Source organism: Monosiga brevicollis, genomic scaffold (genome assembly GCF_000002865.3).
Source record: "Monosiga brevicollis MX1 MONBRscaffold_46 genomic scaffold, whole genome shotgun sequence".
NCBI lineage: Eukaryota > Choanoflagellata > Craspedida > Salpingoecidae > Monosiga > Monosiga brevicollis.
In genome coordinates this window covers 22985-37069 of record NW_001865083.1, presented here as the reverse complement: position 1 = coordinate 37069, position 14085 = coordinate 22985, and the positions used below count along the sequence as shown (strand labels likewise).

At 55.9% G+C, this 14085-nt stretch overlaps 4 protein-coding genes across 4 annotated transcripts in view; 3 read left to right on the top strand and 1 right to left on the bottom strand.

The window, feature by feature from the left end:
• The window catches only part of MONBRDRAFT_12799 (uncharacterized protein), a gene marked incomplete at both ends in the record, with an annotated part of 5725 nt that extends 5460 nt beyond the window's left edge, over nucleotides 1–265 (bottom strand). The window contains one exon of the mRNA XM_001750664.1: nucleotides 198–265. Within this exon, the coding sequence (XP_001750716.1) occupies nucleotides 198–265 (68 nt within the window). The remainder of the gene's footprint in view (nucleotides 1–197) is intronic.
• A 795-nt stretch (nucleotides 266–1060) lies between these two features.
• On the top strand, nucleotides 1061–2059 carry MONBRDRAFT_12798 (uncharacterized protein; the record flags this gene model as incomplete). The annotated part of the gene is made up of 1 exon (XM_001750693.1): nucleotides 1061–2059. The coding sequence occupies one exon, from the start codon at nucleotides 1061–1063 to the stop codon at nucleotides 2057–2059; it is 999 nt and encodes a 332-aa protein (XP_001750745.1).
• Nucleotides 2060–3171: 1112 nt separating this feature from the next.
• MONBRDRAFT_12797 (uncharacterized protein) lies at nucleotides 3172–3731 on the top strand (the record flags this gene model as incomplete). The annotated part of the gene is made up of 2 exons (XM_001750692.1): nucleotides 3172–3579; nucleotides 3690–3731. The coding sequence occupies 2 exons, from the start codon at nucleotides 3172–3174 to the stop codon at nucleotides 3729–3731; spliced, it is 450 nt and encodes a 149-aa protein (XP_001750744.1).
• A 1802-nt stretch (nucleotides 3732–5533) lies between these two features.
• On the top strand, nucleotides 5534–13848 carry MONBRDRAFT_12796 (uncharacterized protein; the record flags this gene model as incomplete). The annotated part of the gene is made up of 9 exons (XM_001750691.1): nucleotides 5534–6142; nucleotides 6284–7037; nucleotides 7334–9894; nucleotides 9989–10057; nucleotides 10598–10891; nucleotides 11003–11575; nucleotides 11727–11822; nucleotides 11902–12011; nucleotides 12114–13848. 9 exons carry the CDS (start codon nucleotides 5534–5536, stop codon nucleotides 13846–13848), a joined length of 6801 nt encoding a protein of 2266 aa, XP_001750743.1.
• Between the last annotated feature and the right edge of the window lie 237 nt (nucleotides 13849–14085).

Genomic DNA, 14085 nt, shown 5'->3' with positions numbered 1-14085 from the left:
TGAAGCACTTGAACGCATTAGGGTATAAACACTTGCAGCTTCCCAGCGAGGCGACAACAGAGGGACAGCAGAGCGGCAAAGACAGGGGAGGGGCGACAACAGAGGAACAGCAGAGGGGCAAAGGCGGGGGAGGATCGATAACCACGGCGTTCTAGCTCCATGCCGCCATGGCATCGGTGGCACGCAAGGCTCCATACCTGGCCTTTGTGACGAGGGCTTCAAAGTCCTTGAGCAGGGCCGCCTTTTCCAGCCATGCGTGATCCATGGCACTGATCCACGGCTGGTGAGGGTCGTGTAGCCGGCTAAAAGGCGCAAGGGAAGGTGGTGGAGAGGTGGGAGGGGTGTATCTGCACGGGCGCACCGACACCGACACGGCGGTCGCGCGCACACACACACACACACACACACACACACACACACACAGTTGCGAATCGACCAAAAATAAAAAAAAAATTAAAAAAAATTAAAAATAAAAAAAAATTCAGAAAAAAGTTTTAACGTGTAAAACAAAATAAAATCCTCCATCTCCTTATGTACACTACATGTAGTAGATTAACAAATTAAGACAACATACGGATGTATTATCACATGCAGAGACATCAAAAACGATTTTTGCGGTACATCCAGATGTAAGAAAAAAACCACCACTGTGTTGTAATCCGTTGGGCTGTTACGTAATAAGTCTTTTACGCCTTGGCGCTGCTTAGCGGTTCTGGGCTCCAGCTCCCCTGACCCTGACCCTGACCCCCTGACCCTGACCCTGACCCTTGACTCTGTTGGTCGAGTGGTGGTAGTGGTGGTGGTGGTGGTGCTGCTATTCTGCTTTCTGTTGTAGTTGGTGTTGGTGTTGGTGTCTTGGAGAAGCGCGTTTGAGGAGATCAACAGGCGCGTTTAGGTGGCACGGGCGGCTCGGACCGCCCGCCCGGACGGACGGTTGACGACTCGCTCTCGAAAAAAAAAAAGACGCTTGGTCAACGAGCTTCAGTTCAACATGCTCAGGGCATTAAACTTGGCCGTGCCGCTGTGGCAGGCGCCAATGGCTGGCGTGTCGACGCCGGTGATGGCGGCCGCCGTGTCGAATGCTGGGGCGCTCGGGGCTTTGGGCCTTGGGGCCGCCACGCCAGCAAAAGCACGCCACGCCATCGAGTTGACGCAATCCCTCACAGACAAACCCTTCAACGTCAACGTGTTTTGCCACACCCCGGCCCGGAGAAACACAGACCGTGAAGGCCACTGGCTCCAGCGGACCAAACCCCTCTTTGCTGAATTTGGAGCTCAACCACCTGCTCGGCTTCGAGAAATCTACCCCTCCTTTACTCATGACGAGGATGCTTGCCTCGAGGTTTTGTTGCACACCCGACCCCGCGTCGTGAGCTTTCACTTTGGCCTCCCGCGGCCCGACCAAGCACAGGCCCTGCGTCGTGCGGGTTGTTTGCTTGTCGCCACCGCAACTTGCTTGAAAGAGGCGCACGCAATTGTCGATCTTGGGCTCGACGCCATCGTCGCCCAAGGCTGGGAGGCCGGTGGCCACCGCGGCGTCTTTGATCCCGATGCGCCAGATGATCAACTCTCAACCAAAGACCTTACCCTCCAACTGGCCCAAGCCCATCCAGGCACGCCGCTCATTGCCGCGGGTGGACTCATGACCGGCGCCGATCTCCACCGCGCTCGCGCCTGGGGTGCCGGCGCCGCTCAGCTGGGGACTGCCTTTGTCCCCTGTCCCGAAAGCGACGCCAGTCCTGCCCACAAGGCTCGCCTCGGACCCGACGCCCACACCGTCATGACCCGCGCCATCTCGGGCCGCCCTGCCCGTGCCCTGTACAACCGCTTCACCGCATGGGAAGCTAACCAAGCCATAACCCCCTCTGACATACCCGCTTACCCCTGCGCCTATGACCTCGGCAAAGCCCTCGACACCATCGCCCAAGCCCACCGTGAACTCGGCTACGGTGCCCATTGGGCCGGCACCGCCAGCCATCACGCCCGTGCACTCCCCGCCCACGACCTCGTTGCCCTCCTCACCGCCGAATGGCGCGCCGCATCTTCTCCTACGGCTTAATTAATGTGTATGTGTATGCATGTGTGTGTGTGTGTATGTGTGTGTGTGTGTGATAGAGAATTATCATTGATACAAGCGAGAGGCAGGTGTGGATCACAGTATGAGGGTCATCAGACAAGAAGGCACGGGGCGAGATCCAAATGGGTCCAGGGAGCGTGAGGTCAGACTCGGAGAGAGTTCGCATTTTTTTTTTCATGTTGTAACAAGATATTGTTTTTCCAACTGCCGCACTGCGCTGATGCATCTGCTTTCAAGCAAAATCACAAGTGTAAGGGTTCTCACACTCTTACCCCAAGAATGTATGACATGTGGTAACAGAGCGTCATTTGTCGCTTGCAAGCAACGAGTAACGGGCGCCTTTTTATCATAACGGCGCTGGCGCTGCTCAAGACACACACACACACAGAGCCGCCCTCTCTCTCTCTCTCACTCCTCACGACCCCCAGAGGGCTGCGGCGTGCGCTCGTTATCTGTCTTGTAGCGGGTCATCTGGACTCGTTCTTGGACGGTTAAGCAAGGTGGCTCTGGCTTGGTTGCCGCCGCTATCATCGTTGGTGCTCTCTCTTCACTTGAGTGTGGCAACAGCGAGTTGTGCCAACAGCAGCTGCGTCTCCCAAAGTGCCAGCGGACCGAGCCAATTCGCAGGCGTTGGAGGCTTTTGCGGCGACAATTGCCGTGACCAGACGAGCTGGTTCTATACGTATACTACTTCTATTCAAGCTCAGTCTGGTTCTCTGCCATACACCAGCCCGCGCCTTTTATGCCAGCCTGATCGATTTCGTTCGACATTGAGCGTGTCTGAACCCTTTGTTCGTCTCAACTCGATCGGTATGTCGCGCTTTTTCATCTCAGCTCGCAACCTCATGCGCACTTGGCCCGTGTGACTCACGATGCTTGCGGCCATCTCCGGTTCACACTGTCAGCAGCTGGGGTGCTGAACCCTTTTGCGTGGAACGTGCTGGATATCTCCGGTTTTTCGGTGCCCCGGAATTTTAGCTGCCCCAATTTTGAGCCAGTTTGAGCTGCCCCAGTTGTGAGCTGTCCAGGGTAGCCGTCCAGGCTCTGATCTGTGTCAACACTATGGCGCGTACAAAAGCAACAGCATCTTCTTCATGTGCGTTTTGCTTTACGCGCTGACCCTCGCCCTGTGTGCCTCTTTGATGGAACTCATGCCCTCGGTTGGATTTGCCATTGCAGCACAACGCAATGCCTCCACGGCGCGCACCGCGGGTGGTGGGACCCGCCAAACCCGTCACCGGTTTCGGCCAGGGACTGTGGCCCTGCGTGAGATTCGGCGATACCAAAAGTCAACAAACCTATTGATCCGCAAACTGCCCTTTGCGCGCGTTGTGCGCGAGGTGGCCCAAGACTTTTATCACACTGCCCCGCTCCGGTGGCAAGCCAAGGCCATTGAGGCACTGCAAGAGGCTGCCGAAGCCTACATTGTTCGCCTCTTGGAGGACGGCAATCTTTGCGCCATCCATGCCAAGCGTGTGACGCTCATGGTCAGGGACATTCAGGTGCGGTTTTTTTTTTTTTTGCTCGAGTGGTGTCCAGATTGGGCAAATCCATGCCTTTTCTTTTGATGCGTCGTCGTCTCATCTGTGGGGGGTTCATTTCTTGATTGCAGCTGGCGCGTCGCATCCGTGGCGTCAAGGATGGTCTCGGTTAGGAGTGGACATGTGATCTCGGCCTCGGTCGGTATTGTTCTTGTACCCATGTCCATGGTGAAGCGGTTCTGTCGGGCCTTTGCGCCGTGAGCGTCGGCATGTGTCTGGAGTGACCCGCGTCTGTGGGTACTGTTGTACTTGTGTTTTTTTTGATAGTCTTGTTCCCTCTCCCTTTAAAATTGAATTGTGATCTCCCATGAGTTGCCATCTCCAAGGAGTGCGACTTGTTCATAAAGCCATCGCGGGAAGGCCTGTTGATCTAGTTGATCCTGCCCCTCGTGCAGAGGGGGACCAACTCGTAAGCCGTGCTTGTTCACTCCAGGCATTGTCGAACGCAGTGAGATGGAAAGATTCCAGTCTGCGAAAGTAGTGAGATTTACACAGACACACCCAAAGGTCGAAAGCTGTGAAAATTCAAGTCGCGTTTGGTGCGTGTTTGGTTAAGCGGGGCAAGCCATTTGCTTTTTGTCCATATATGACCAGGCGCATGGGGTGAGATGATGGGACCTGGGGTAATATCATGGGATTGTACAGAATCAAATGCACAAGTGCTGACGCTGTGGAAGATGTCCCTCTCCGTCGCCACTGATTGGGCGTCGACCTTGTTGAAGCTTCTCTTCTTTTAGCATGGAATTTCACTTGGGACGAATCGAGGCTTATGCTGCCTCTCTAGCTCCCTTGTTGACGCGATCACCACCCCAAGGACGATTCGTGCGCATGTCCGCTCTTTGGTCATGCTCGTGCCCGCTGCCTTTTCTCTGAAGGCAAGCGAAACTTGGTGCGAAAACATGGGTGGGTGTGATCCGGTTCAAGCGCCCTCTCTGCCAAGTTGAGCAGCCTCTCCTGACTTTGAAAGTTCAACATACCTTTGTCACCCCATTATGGCGCTCTGAAGTTGCGCGGTATCTCCTTTCTGTCTCTTGTTTTGGCTTTGTTTCGGTCAGATACGATAGCTTTCAATATGATGCATCTCTGAAAAATCAATCGCGTTTTTTCCTTTCTCTCTCTCTCGCTTTCACTCCTCTCGCTTCGTTTGATGTTTCGTTTTATTTTTTTTCAGAGGTACCCTCCATCCACTCGATCTTGCTTCATTGGATCTTCATCTCTCTGCTTGTCCCTTGATTTCATCGTTGTCAATTTTCACCCGCCCGGCACTCTCTCTGTCTTGAAGAAACGGCAGCCGCCCGCCTTGTTCGTCCCTCTGCGTCTCTTGTCTCTCGCCCGCGCGCTCTCTCTGTTTCTTTCTCGACGCTCTCTCCGTCTCTCTCCCTGTCTCTCTCTCTGTCTCGCACCCTGTCGTCTCTCTCCCTCTTTCTTGGCGTGCTGTCTCTCTCTCTCCGTCTCTCTCTCTCTCGGCGCTCTCCCTCAGCTCTAACCCTCTCCTCTCCATCTCTCTCCTCTCTCCTTCCTCTTCAACTCTCTCTCCCCCTCTCTCCCTCAGCTCTCTCCCTTGACATACACACTCTCTTTCCGCTCTCCTCTCTCCTCTGCCTCCACACACACACACACTCTCTCTCTCTCTCTCGGCGCTCTCTCTCTCGGCGCTCTCTCTCTAAGCGCTCTCTCTCTCTAAGCGCTCTCTCTTCCTCCTCACGCTCTCACTTCTCTCTCTTTCTCACTTCTCTCTCACTCACACACTCTCTCTGTGCTTCGCTGGCTATGTAGATCTCTCAACGCGACACGCGTGCGTGCGAGCGTGCGATCGCGCTTCAACCCTCTCTCTCTCCTCTCTCTCCTCTCTCTCCTCTCTCTCCTCTCTCCTCATTTTTCTTTTTGACGCTCGAGTGCGCACGCATACGCGGATATGGCCCGTGTGCGGGTTGGGGCCCGTCTCGGCCTGGGCCTGGGTCTGGGTCTGGTGCTGTTGTTGCTGCTGCAGCAGTTGGCGGCGGTGGTCGTGGCAGAGACCACGGGCGAGGATGCCAAGGGTTCGAGTATGGTGAATGCAACGTCCCTGCCGCCGCCCCTGGGCGTCTTGGACTTGCTGTTTGATGGTCGAGCCAACGTCAAGACCTTCTTTTTCAATCACTTTGAGCAGAGCGTGTATCACCTCGCCCAGCGCGGGGATCCCGAGACCTTTTTGACTCGCCTCGCTCAACTCGAGGCCCTGACCGACTCGATCGCCTCGCTCGACGACTACGCCGAATGGTTTGATCTCTGGTCGGCCGGTACCACCGTTCGAGCCCAAGGCGGTGCTGACCCTCAAGCCCTCGACCAGATTGCCTCCGACTCGGGCGAAGCCATCACCAGCGACACGATCCAAAACCTCCTGGCCGACGGCAACTCCTTTGTCGTCAAAACAGAAGCCACCGACCGCCCCTATTCCATCCTCCAGCGCCAGCTCCAAGCCCTCTTTACCACCATGACCAACGTTCATGCCTACATCTCGCCCCCCAACGCCCAAGCTTTGGCCGTACGTTTTTTTTTTTTTTTTTCCCTTTTTCCCCTTCCCTCCTTTCCCTAATCTTTTTTTGGCTCTCTCTCTCTCTTTCTCTCCCTTGCTTGCCCTCATCCGACTTGTCATCTTTCCCTTTGCACGTCACATCACGTGTAGCCACACACGGATCCCTACGACGTGTTTGTCGTCCAAGTTTACGGCCAGAAGGAATGGACCCTTTGCACGCCCCAGCCCCCGGGCGGCCAAAACCTGAGCGACGCCCACAAGGCCCAATGGCAGGAAATTGCCAAGCACAACATTCAAGGCTGCACCAACTACCAGGAGTGGCAACTGGCCAAAATGGATTGCCAACACATCACCCTCTTGCCCGGCGACTTGCTTTACATCCCAAAGGGCGTCATCCACTATGCCACCACCGGCTCGGTGACAGGCTCGACCCACCTGACCGTCTCCATCGAGCGCCTCTCCCATTCCTGGATGATGCTCTTCCACCGAACCTGCAACGTGGAACACGACCACACCCTCTGCGAGCAACTCAACGAGCTCATCGAAAATGCCGCCACAAGTCGCCCCGAAGCCCTCATCTGGTTTGATCTGGCCACTGCCCCGCTCGAAGAACAGCCAATGGCCTCCATCTGCCAACGACTCTCCTACCTCGTCCTCGGTGACCACCCCGCCTCGGTCCTGCAGCTCGCCCAGAGTGCTACCCACAAACTGAACCGCTACACTCGCTCGGCCACGCAAATCCGAGCCGCCCTCCCCTCCATCATCGACTGCGACAACCTGGATAAGCTTCACTTTGCCTCCATGCGCCTTGCCAGCCAACTCCGCCAGTCCCGAAGCTCTGCCTGGCGCCCCAATTGCCAGCTCGACGGCTCCTGTGGCTCCCAAAACGGCTGCGACTGCGATGGTCCGTGCTGCCCCTCTTGCTTCTGTCTCCCCTGGTGTCTTTCACTGCTTTGTGCCCGACCTTTTGCCTGCAGCTCACACATCTCTCATTATCCCTCCCCCCCCCCCCCTTTACCTTCCTCACGATTAGATGACTGCGATTCAAGCTGCGGCTGGTCGTGCGATAGCGAATGCGACTCCAACTGCGGTGCGTTCGACCCGGCTTGCTTCAACCGCGAGCACCTCACGTCTTGACTCACTGTTCGTCGTGCCATCGTGACTCGTCTTGTCTCCGCCCTCGCGCTGCAACAACGGCAGGCTGCGATGAGGGCATCACCTGCAAGGTCGGCTATCGCGTCACCAATTCAGTCAATGGTGATTGCGAGCAGTGCTCGGCCGGTACATATAGCCCATGGGGACAGTATTGCTACAACTGTGGCCCGGGTTCCTACAGTTCGGCTGGCCAAGGCGGCTGCACCAGCTGTGATGCCGGCAAGTACCAAGACAGCTATGGCCAGTCTGGCTGTAAGAACGTTGGCCAAGGCTATTACGCCTCGGGCCGTGCCCGCTCCAACCGCCAAGCTTGCAGTCCCGGCTTCTACAGCAACTCAGAGGTGGCCACCGAATGCAAACCATGCTCCGCCTCCCCCTTTCCCGGCAACTACCAAGACCAGTATGCTCAATCCGCCTGCAAGGCCTGCCCCAGTGGCAAGTACGCTGCCAACGACATTGCCACCGGATGTGTCGAGAGCCCAGGCCTACAAGTGGTGCCCACCATGCAAGCCAAGTCCCTCGAATTGGCCGTCGACAACTCGGTCCTTCATCGAACGGCGTTCCGCGTCACCCTTGGCGTCTGGAAAACCACAGAGTTTGCCTACACCGTCGCGTCCAACTACCCCCAGGAATTTGATGCCGACGAAGGCGGTGAGGCCGACACCTCCCTCATCACCTTGCGTCACCTCCTGCCCGGTACCTTCTACTATATCAAGGTCGAAGGCAAAAACGAAGCCGGCAACTACCCCGACGTCTTTGAGTATCAACTCGCGCGCACCACCTGCGGCTGTCTGGAGTCGGACACGAGCGGCACCCCGGGTAACCTCACCATCAACCAATACCTCGGCCGCATCTACTTCAACTTTATCGACCACAGCTTCTGCGAGGATGGCTTTCTACTCTACCGCGATGGCTACTCCTTCACGTCCGCTTACGACGTGGTATCCAGTCAAGCCTGTGAACGCGTGTACTCCCCCAAGACCGTCTACGATGACATTCTAAACTCGGACGACCTCAACGTTGGCAACGTCCACCAATACTGCGTCTCTGCCTACAGTCGCACCGCCTTTGTTTGGGCCGAGGATGAGTCAGTGAGCGGGTCGTACGAGTCGCACCAGACGTGCACCAGCTTTCAGATTCAATGGGAGGCGCGCATCCAAGGCCGCGTGCAGTTGACCGATTCGGCCGGCAAATTGCCGGTGGCCGATACCTCCGTCGAGTGGTTCTTCCAGGACCGTCCCCACTTGGGGGGCAATTTGACCACCGGCCCCGATGGCACCTTTACCATCTATGTCAAGACGTCCGAGCTGTCCAACGACGTGGAGTCCATCGTGGTGCGGGTCGCCAAGCAAAGCGGTGACATCAGCCACCGCTACACCTGCTCAGGCCAGCCCTGCTCGGAGCAGACGCTGCTGGTGAGCGCCCTCACGTTTGACAACGAGGTTGTCTTTGTCGATGCTACCACCGTCCCCTTTGAGGGCTACCTCTTTATCCAGGGTACCGAGCACGCTTCGTATGCCAACGGCTGCCCCCTTCAGGGTGTGCGTGTGTGCGTCATCAACCACATTGAACATACCAGCTTGGGATGCTCAGTCACCTCGACTGCGGGCTACTTTGTGGTCCCCGTGGCAGCTGGTCTCACCGTCTATCCTTCTTTTGACTATAACAACCACACCTTTGAGCGTCTCAACGAGGGCCGTGCACCCACGGGCTTTTACGACTCGGTGGATCTCGCCGGTGCCCCCGTTGCTTACGACTTTTACAAGCTGGAAAGTGATGGAAGCCGACAGGCTCCCGTCATCTACATTGACACAACCACGACGACCATGACGGTCCAGGTGGCTGGTGGGCTGTGCAATCGTACGCTGGGTAACACCACCCTGCAGCTCTCCTACCCCACTTGCGCCGCGTCCTGGTCCCAAGAGATTACCTTTGGCGAATACGAGCATCTGGTGGAGGTGCCAGCTCAGAACTTTGATGTCGAACTCATCAGCCTCACGCACAACGCCGTGGAGCTCGGGGATACGGTACCAAATTACTTTGCCGCCAAAGGAACGCGAAAGCAACGTGCCGATTTGCTCTCATCACGGCCGGCTGCCGTGCGATGGGAATACCATCCTGAACCTGTTGTCACCCTCTCCATGACAAACAACGTCGGTGGTGACTGCAACTTGTTCATCCTTCCCCGCGACACGACCACAACCATCACCGTGGACGTGACGGAGAGCTTTTGGGCAGACATTACCGCGTGTCCACACATTGACGGCAACGTTTCGATTGTGAACATGCTGGGCGAGACCACTGAACGCGCGGCCACGCTTGTCGCCAACAAGGCCATGTCCAAGGAAGATGCCGCACTGCTCAGTCGCTGCGCGGATGGTTGTCTGCTCCCCCTGGAACACGAGCTGGCGAAAGACGGGGAGACCGTAACCCGCGCCTACACCTCAATCGACGCCATGGCAGGTGAACCCGAGTTGGTGGCCACCATCGAGGGCGTTCAGTATGCCAAGCTGCTGTCGGCCTCCATCAGCTCCCTCTACACCGTCGAAGTTCGCCAAGCCGTCATCGTGACCGGAGACAAGATCATCTCAGATCTCTTTACCATGGTATGCACGTCTGCTTGTGCGGGCGCACTCGACCACTTGGCAACCTGTCTGGCTTGTGTGATGGTAAACTAAAGCTTTCTTGTCTGTATGATAGGACTTTCCCGAGTACTTTCCTCTCATGATCCTCTATGACCCTCCGGGTGGCGAGTCCTTTGCCTACTATGTACGTGGCTGGGTTGATCTTGAGTGAACAGGGCCTCTCGAACACAAGTGAAGGCACGGCTGTGGGCTCACAATCGATGCGCTTCATGACACTGATACGACGGCAGGAAAATGCCAAAGCGCAGATGACCGTGCGACACCGTGAATATCAAGCTTTTGGTGGTGCCTACGCCCATGGTACGAATCCAAACGCTTCTTGACCAATCGCCCCCATACCTTCACGTCTGTTTTGATAATGGTGATTTTTTTATTTTTTTATTTTTTTTTTGTGTGTGTGTGTGTGTGTGTCCTCGGTACTCTCATGGCAATTGGACTTTTGGCAGAGCATGGCGCTTATACCTGGGACTTTGAATCTAGCCTTTGCGCCGGTTTGGGCGTCGAGGCATGTGGTAAAACGGCCAAGAGCGAAGGCGAGGTTGGCTTTGACGTAAGTCTGCACTTGCTTTGTCCAAAGGCGTTTGCTGGCAGCATTCAGCGGTGGTTGAGATTCTTCGCCCACTCATCATCTGATTGCCATTTAACCCCCTGATTGATTGTGTAGCTTGAGGTCTCGAAAGTTAGTGCAGACATTGAAGGCAAGAAGAATCGCGATGATAGCGTGACGTTTACCACCACCATCTCCATCCAAACGTCAGAGGATCTGGGTGTCCCATCCAGCCCAGTATTTGTGACTCCAGCCCTGACGGTCAAGTACACAGAAACCAAAGAGGTGATTTTTGACATGGACGCCTGCGATGTGAGCATTATTGACAAGGTGACGTGGTCTCTGGACGACAAGTCCAAAAACACCAACTCCTTTACCATCAAATTGTATGGTGATATCAAGGATGCTGAGGTAAGCTCTCCTTTTTTTGACCAGGTGGGGTGAAGGGGGTGGGCAAGGAAAAACAAACAAACAGAAGAAGAAGGCTTTATTTTCACGTTGGACTTTTTGGATGCACCACAGATTCCGACCCTCAAGAACAATCTCGTCCTGGCCGAGCAAGACCTTGTCACAGCACAAGCTGAAGGCACTTCGGACGAGCAGCAGGAGGCTCAAAAGAAGGTGGACAAGCTCAAGGAAGCCATTTCGGGATGGACCTCGGTTCTCAATTACACCGATGCCGTGCTGATTAACGCGACACAAGGAAGCTTGGAAGCTGTGACGGCTTTGATGCCCGAAACGCTCATGAGTGCCGCCCGAGATTTGGACATGAAGCCAGACGCGGCAGCCGAGTCCGAACTTGAACTCTACAGTGCCATCTCTTTCACAGGTGGAGGTCAAGCATATACGTTTGAGGAGACGAGTGGTGTTGACAACAGCTCAGACTCCGGTACCATGGCTCAGAAGGATTTTCACATTTTGGGCGCCGTGGCTGCCAAGGTGCAATTAGTGGGCGTTGGACCTTCGCTCGACTTTGAGATTGGTTACACCCGACATGAAGAGTCGGCCGACATTACGACTACCGACACCGACGTCGAGACCACGCGTGGTTTTGTCCTGGCCGATGGCGATGGCGGCGATAAGTTTGTGGTCAAGGTACGACTTGATTCGTGATTTCTCAGGATTGGAAAGAAGTGTGTGTTTTCTGAACGGTATTTGCCTCTATATCGGCTGAACTAACTTAACCTCACCATGCTGCCGCTGCTGGATGTGTCGACCTCTGCCTCTTTGTTGGGTCAATCCGTAGGTGGCACGCGATCCCATCTTCGGCTCGTTTGTCTTCACAACTGTTGCCGGCAGTTCCAAGTGTCCGCACGAGACCAACACATATGCCCGTGAACAGGTGCGTGATTGAGAATCATCGCTTCATGTGGCACCAAGTCTTTTGTTTGTTCTCACGGCCACTGTTGACTTTTTCTTAGCCTCGCATTATTGTTGAAAGTGAACCTCTGTCAGCCGTGTATCCTGGGCAAGCTGCCGTGTTCAAACTTCGTCTGATCAACGATGCCAACGAAGCCAACCAATACGAGCTGTAAGTTCTGGCGACACGTCACGCCTTGAACTTCTCCTCAACCCCTGTTACCCCTGCGCCTTCATTCTTATTTGCGTGCCTTTCCTCGACGTTTTTGTCTAGCTATGTTCGTGACGTTGAGGGGGCCGAGGTCTTTATCAACGGTGATACGCTCGCGGAAGGCCGCCTGTATGAGCAAATGCCGGCCTACTCTGAGTACACGGAAACGTTATATGTACGTCAGGCAGACGAACGGACTTCAGTGTCCTTCAAGCTGGGATTCCGGTCGCGCTGCGAACGTGAGCTGTTTTTGGTTCTCGGCAATTGGCCGGCCAGCTCCTTCCAGCACGATGAGCGCGAGTTGACGGTCGACTTCTTGGCCCCGTGCTCCACGGTGGCTTGGGCTGGTGATCTGCTGCGCACAAGCACTTTTGTGATCAACAGTGCATTGACTTCGCCTACGTACCGCGTGGTAGTCAGCAACCCGGAGGCCCCGAAACGCTATTGGGCTGATAATGACCGACTCGAGTCTGTTCTGCTGCAGTACCGCCCCTTTGGTGCCTCGAGCTGGACGACAGCGCAGAACGCGAGCGGTCAACCAGCGGAGCTGAAGGAACTCGAGTCGAGCTTTGGTTACGCTTCGGTGGATTGGAAGGTCGATGGCATTGCCGACGGCGAATATGAGCTCCGAGTGTTTAGCCGCTGCAGTGTGGCAAGTCTCGCTGCGCCCGACGGCATCAACGATTTCCAGTCCGTTTCGCTGCTTGGAACCGTGGACCGCTCGCTGCCTCGGGTCTTTGCCATGTATCCGCGGGCCTCCACGCTGGCTGACACGGGAGCCGACGTTGAGGTTATCTTTACCGAACCTTTGCAATGCACGCGACCTTTCACCTTTTCGGTGAAGGCGTCGATTGGTGACAGCATCAGCGTCAGCGAGCGTGTGTTGGATGTCATCTGCCAGGGCCATGCTATCAAGCTCTCCATTGCCAAGACCTTCTCGGCCTCCCTGCTGAGTGGCAAGACGGTGGAGATTGAAATTGCCAACGTTTACGACAAGGCCGGAAATAAGGTGCGACAGCCAGTCTCTTGGGTCTACCAATACCGCGAGGTTGCCGATGCCACGCCGAGTGCCGTCGAACTGGATGGCCTCAAGTTTGCCGTGACATGGAACGCTGCCTGGGCAGACAGCTCGTCCACGGCATTTGCCGAGTTTGCCGAACAACTGCAAGGCGAATTGGCTTCTCTGCTGCAGGTGTCGGCGAGCCGGATTTCAGTCGAGTCGCTTCGTGAGTCGGCCAGTGATGGCATGGTTCTCGTGGCTCTGCGCATCGAAGTCCAGGGCGGTAGCAGTCGCCGTCGTAGCATGTGGACTCGGCGTGATGACAGCAACGAGGATCTGTCAGCCGAAGAACTCGCCAACCTGCTGCTCACCTTGCTGTACGCAGAGGACGCCAGCCCTTCTTTGGAAAGTGGTGGCGTGCTTGAGTCGCTGAATCGAGATGAGCCCCCGTCCCAAAGCGTTGCCGTGTCGGATACGAGCGCCATGACCGACCCCGAAGCCTCATCAGGATCCGCCACTGCGGGCGATGACTCCTTTAACGCGGTGGAGATTGTCACGCTCGTGCTCGTGCTGCTAGCCGTGGTGCTGCTTGCCGTCTTGGTCTACCATGTTGTCTTTTCGAAGCACAAGTCTGGCGCCTCTCCACGTCTTTCTCGCCGCAGCACCAAGGTTGGGGATCTGGGCATGCGCTCCGACTCGAACAAGACCATTGTTCACCAGTTTACCAACGTCAACGTGGACGACGTGCCTCCCTCCGAAATGGCAGCTGTGGCCCCGGGCAACAAGGATTCGGATTGATGGTGCGGGCATCGCCCAGTCTCGGCCGCTCGAATGTCCGATACAGACTGTTGAGCCCTCGTGCGGTCGGAGGTAACCTTTGGTACTTCTCCGTGCCTGCATCAAGAGGGCCTGTCTTCTGGTTGCGCAGGCGGCAATCGCTGTGCGCACCGTGCGAGTGTGAGATTGGGCCGATGCGTGTGTTGCGCTCTACATAGCCACAGCCCAATTGTGTGAGACAAGAGTCGTTTACTCTGT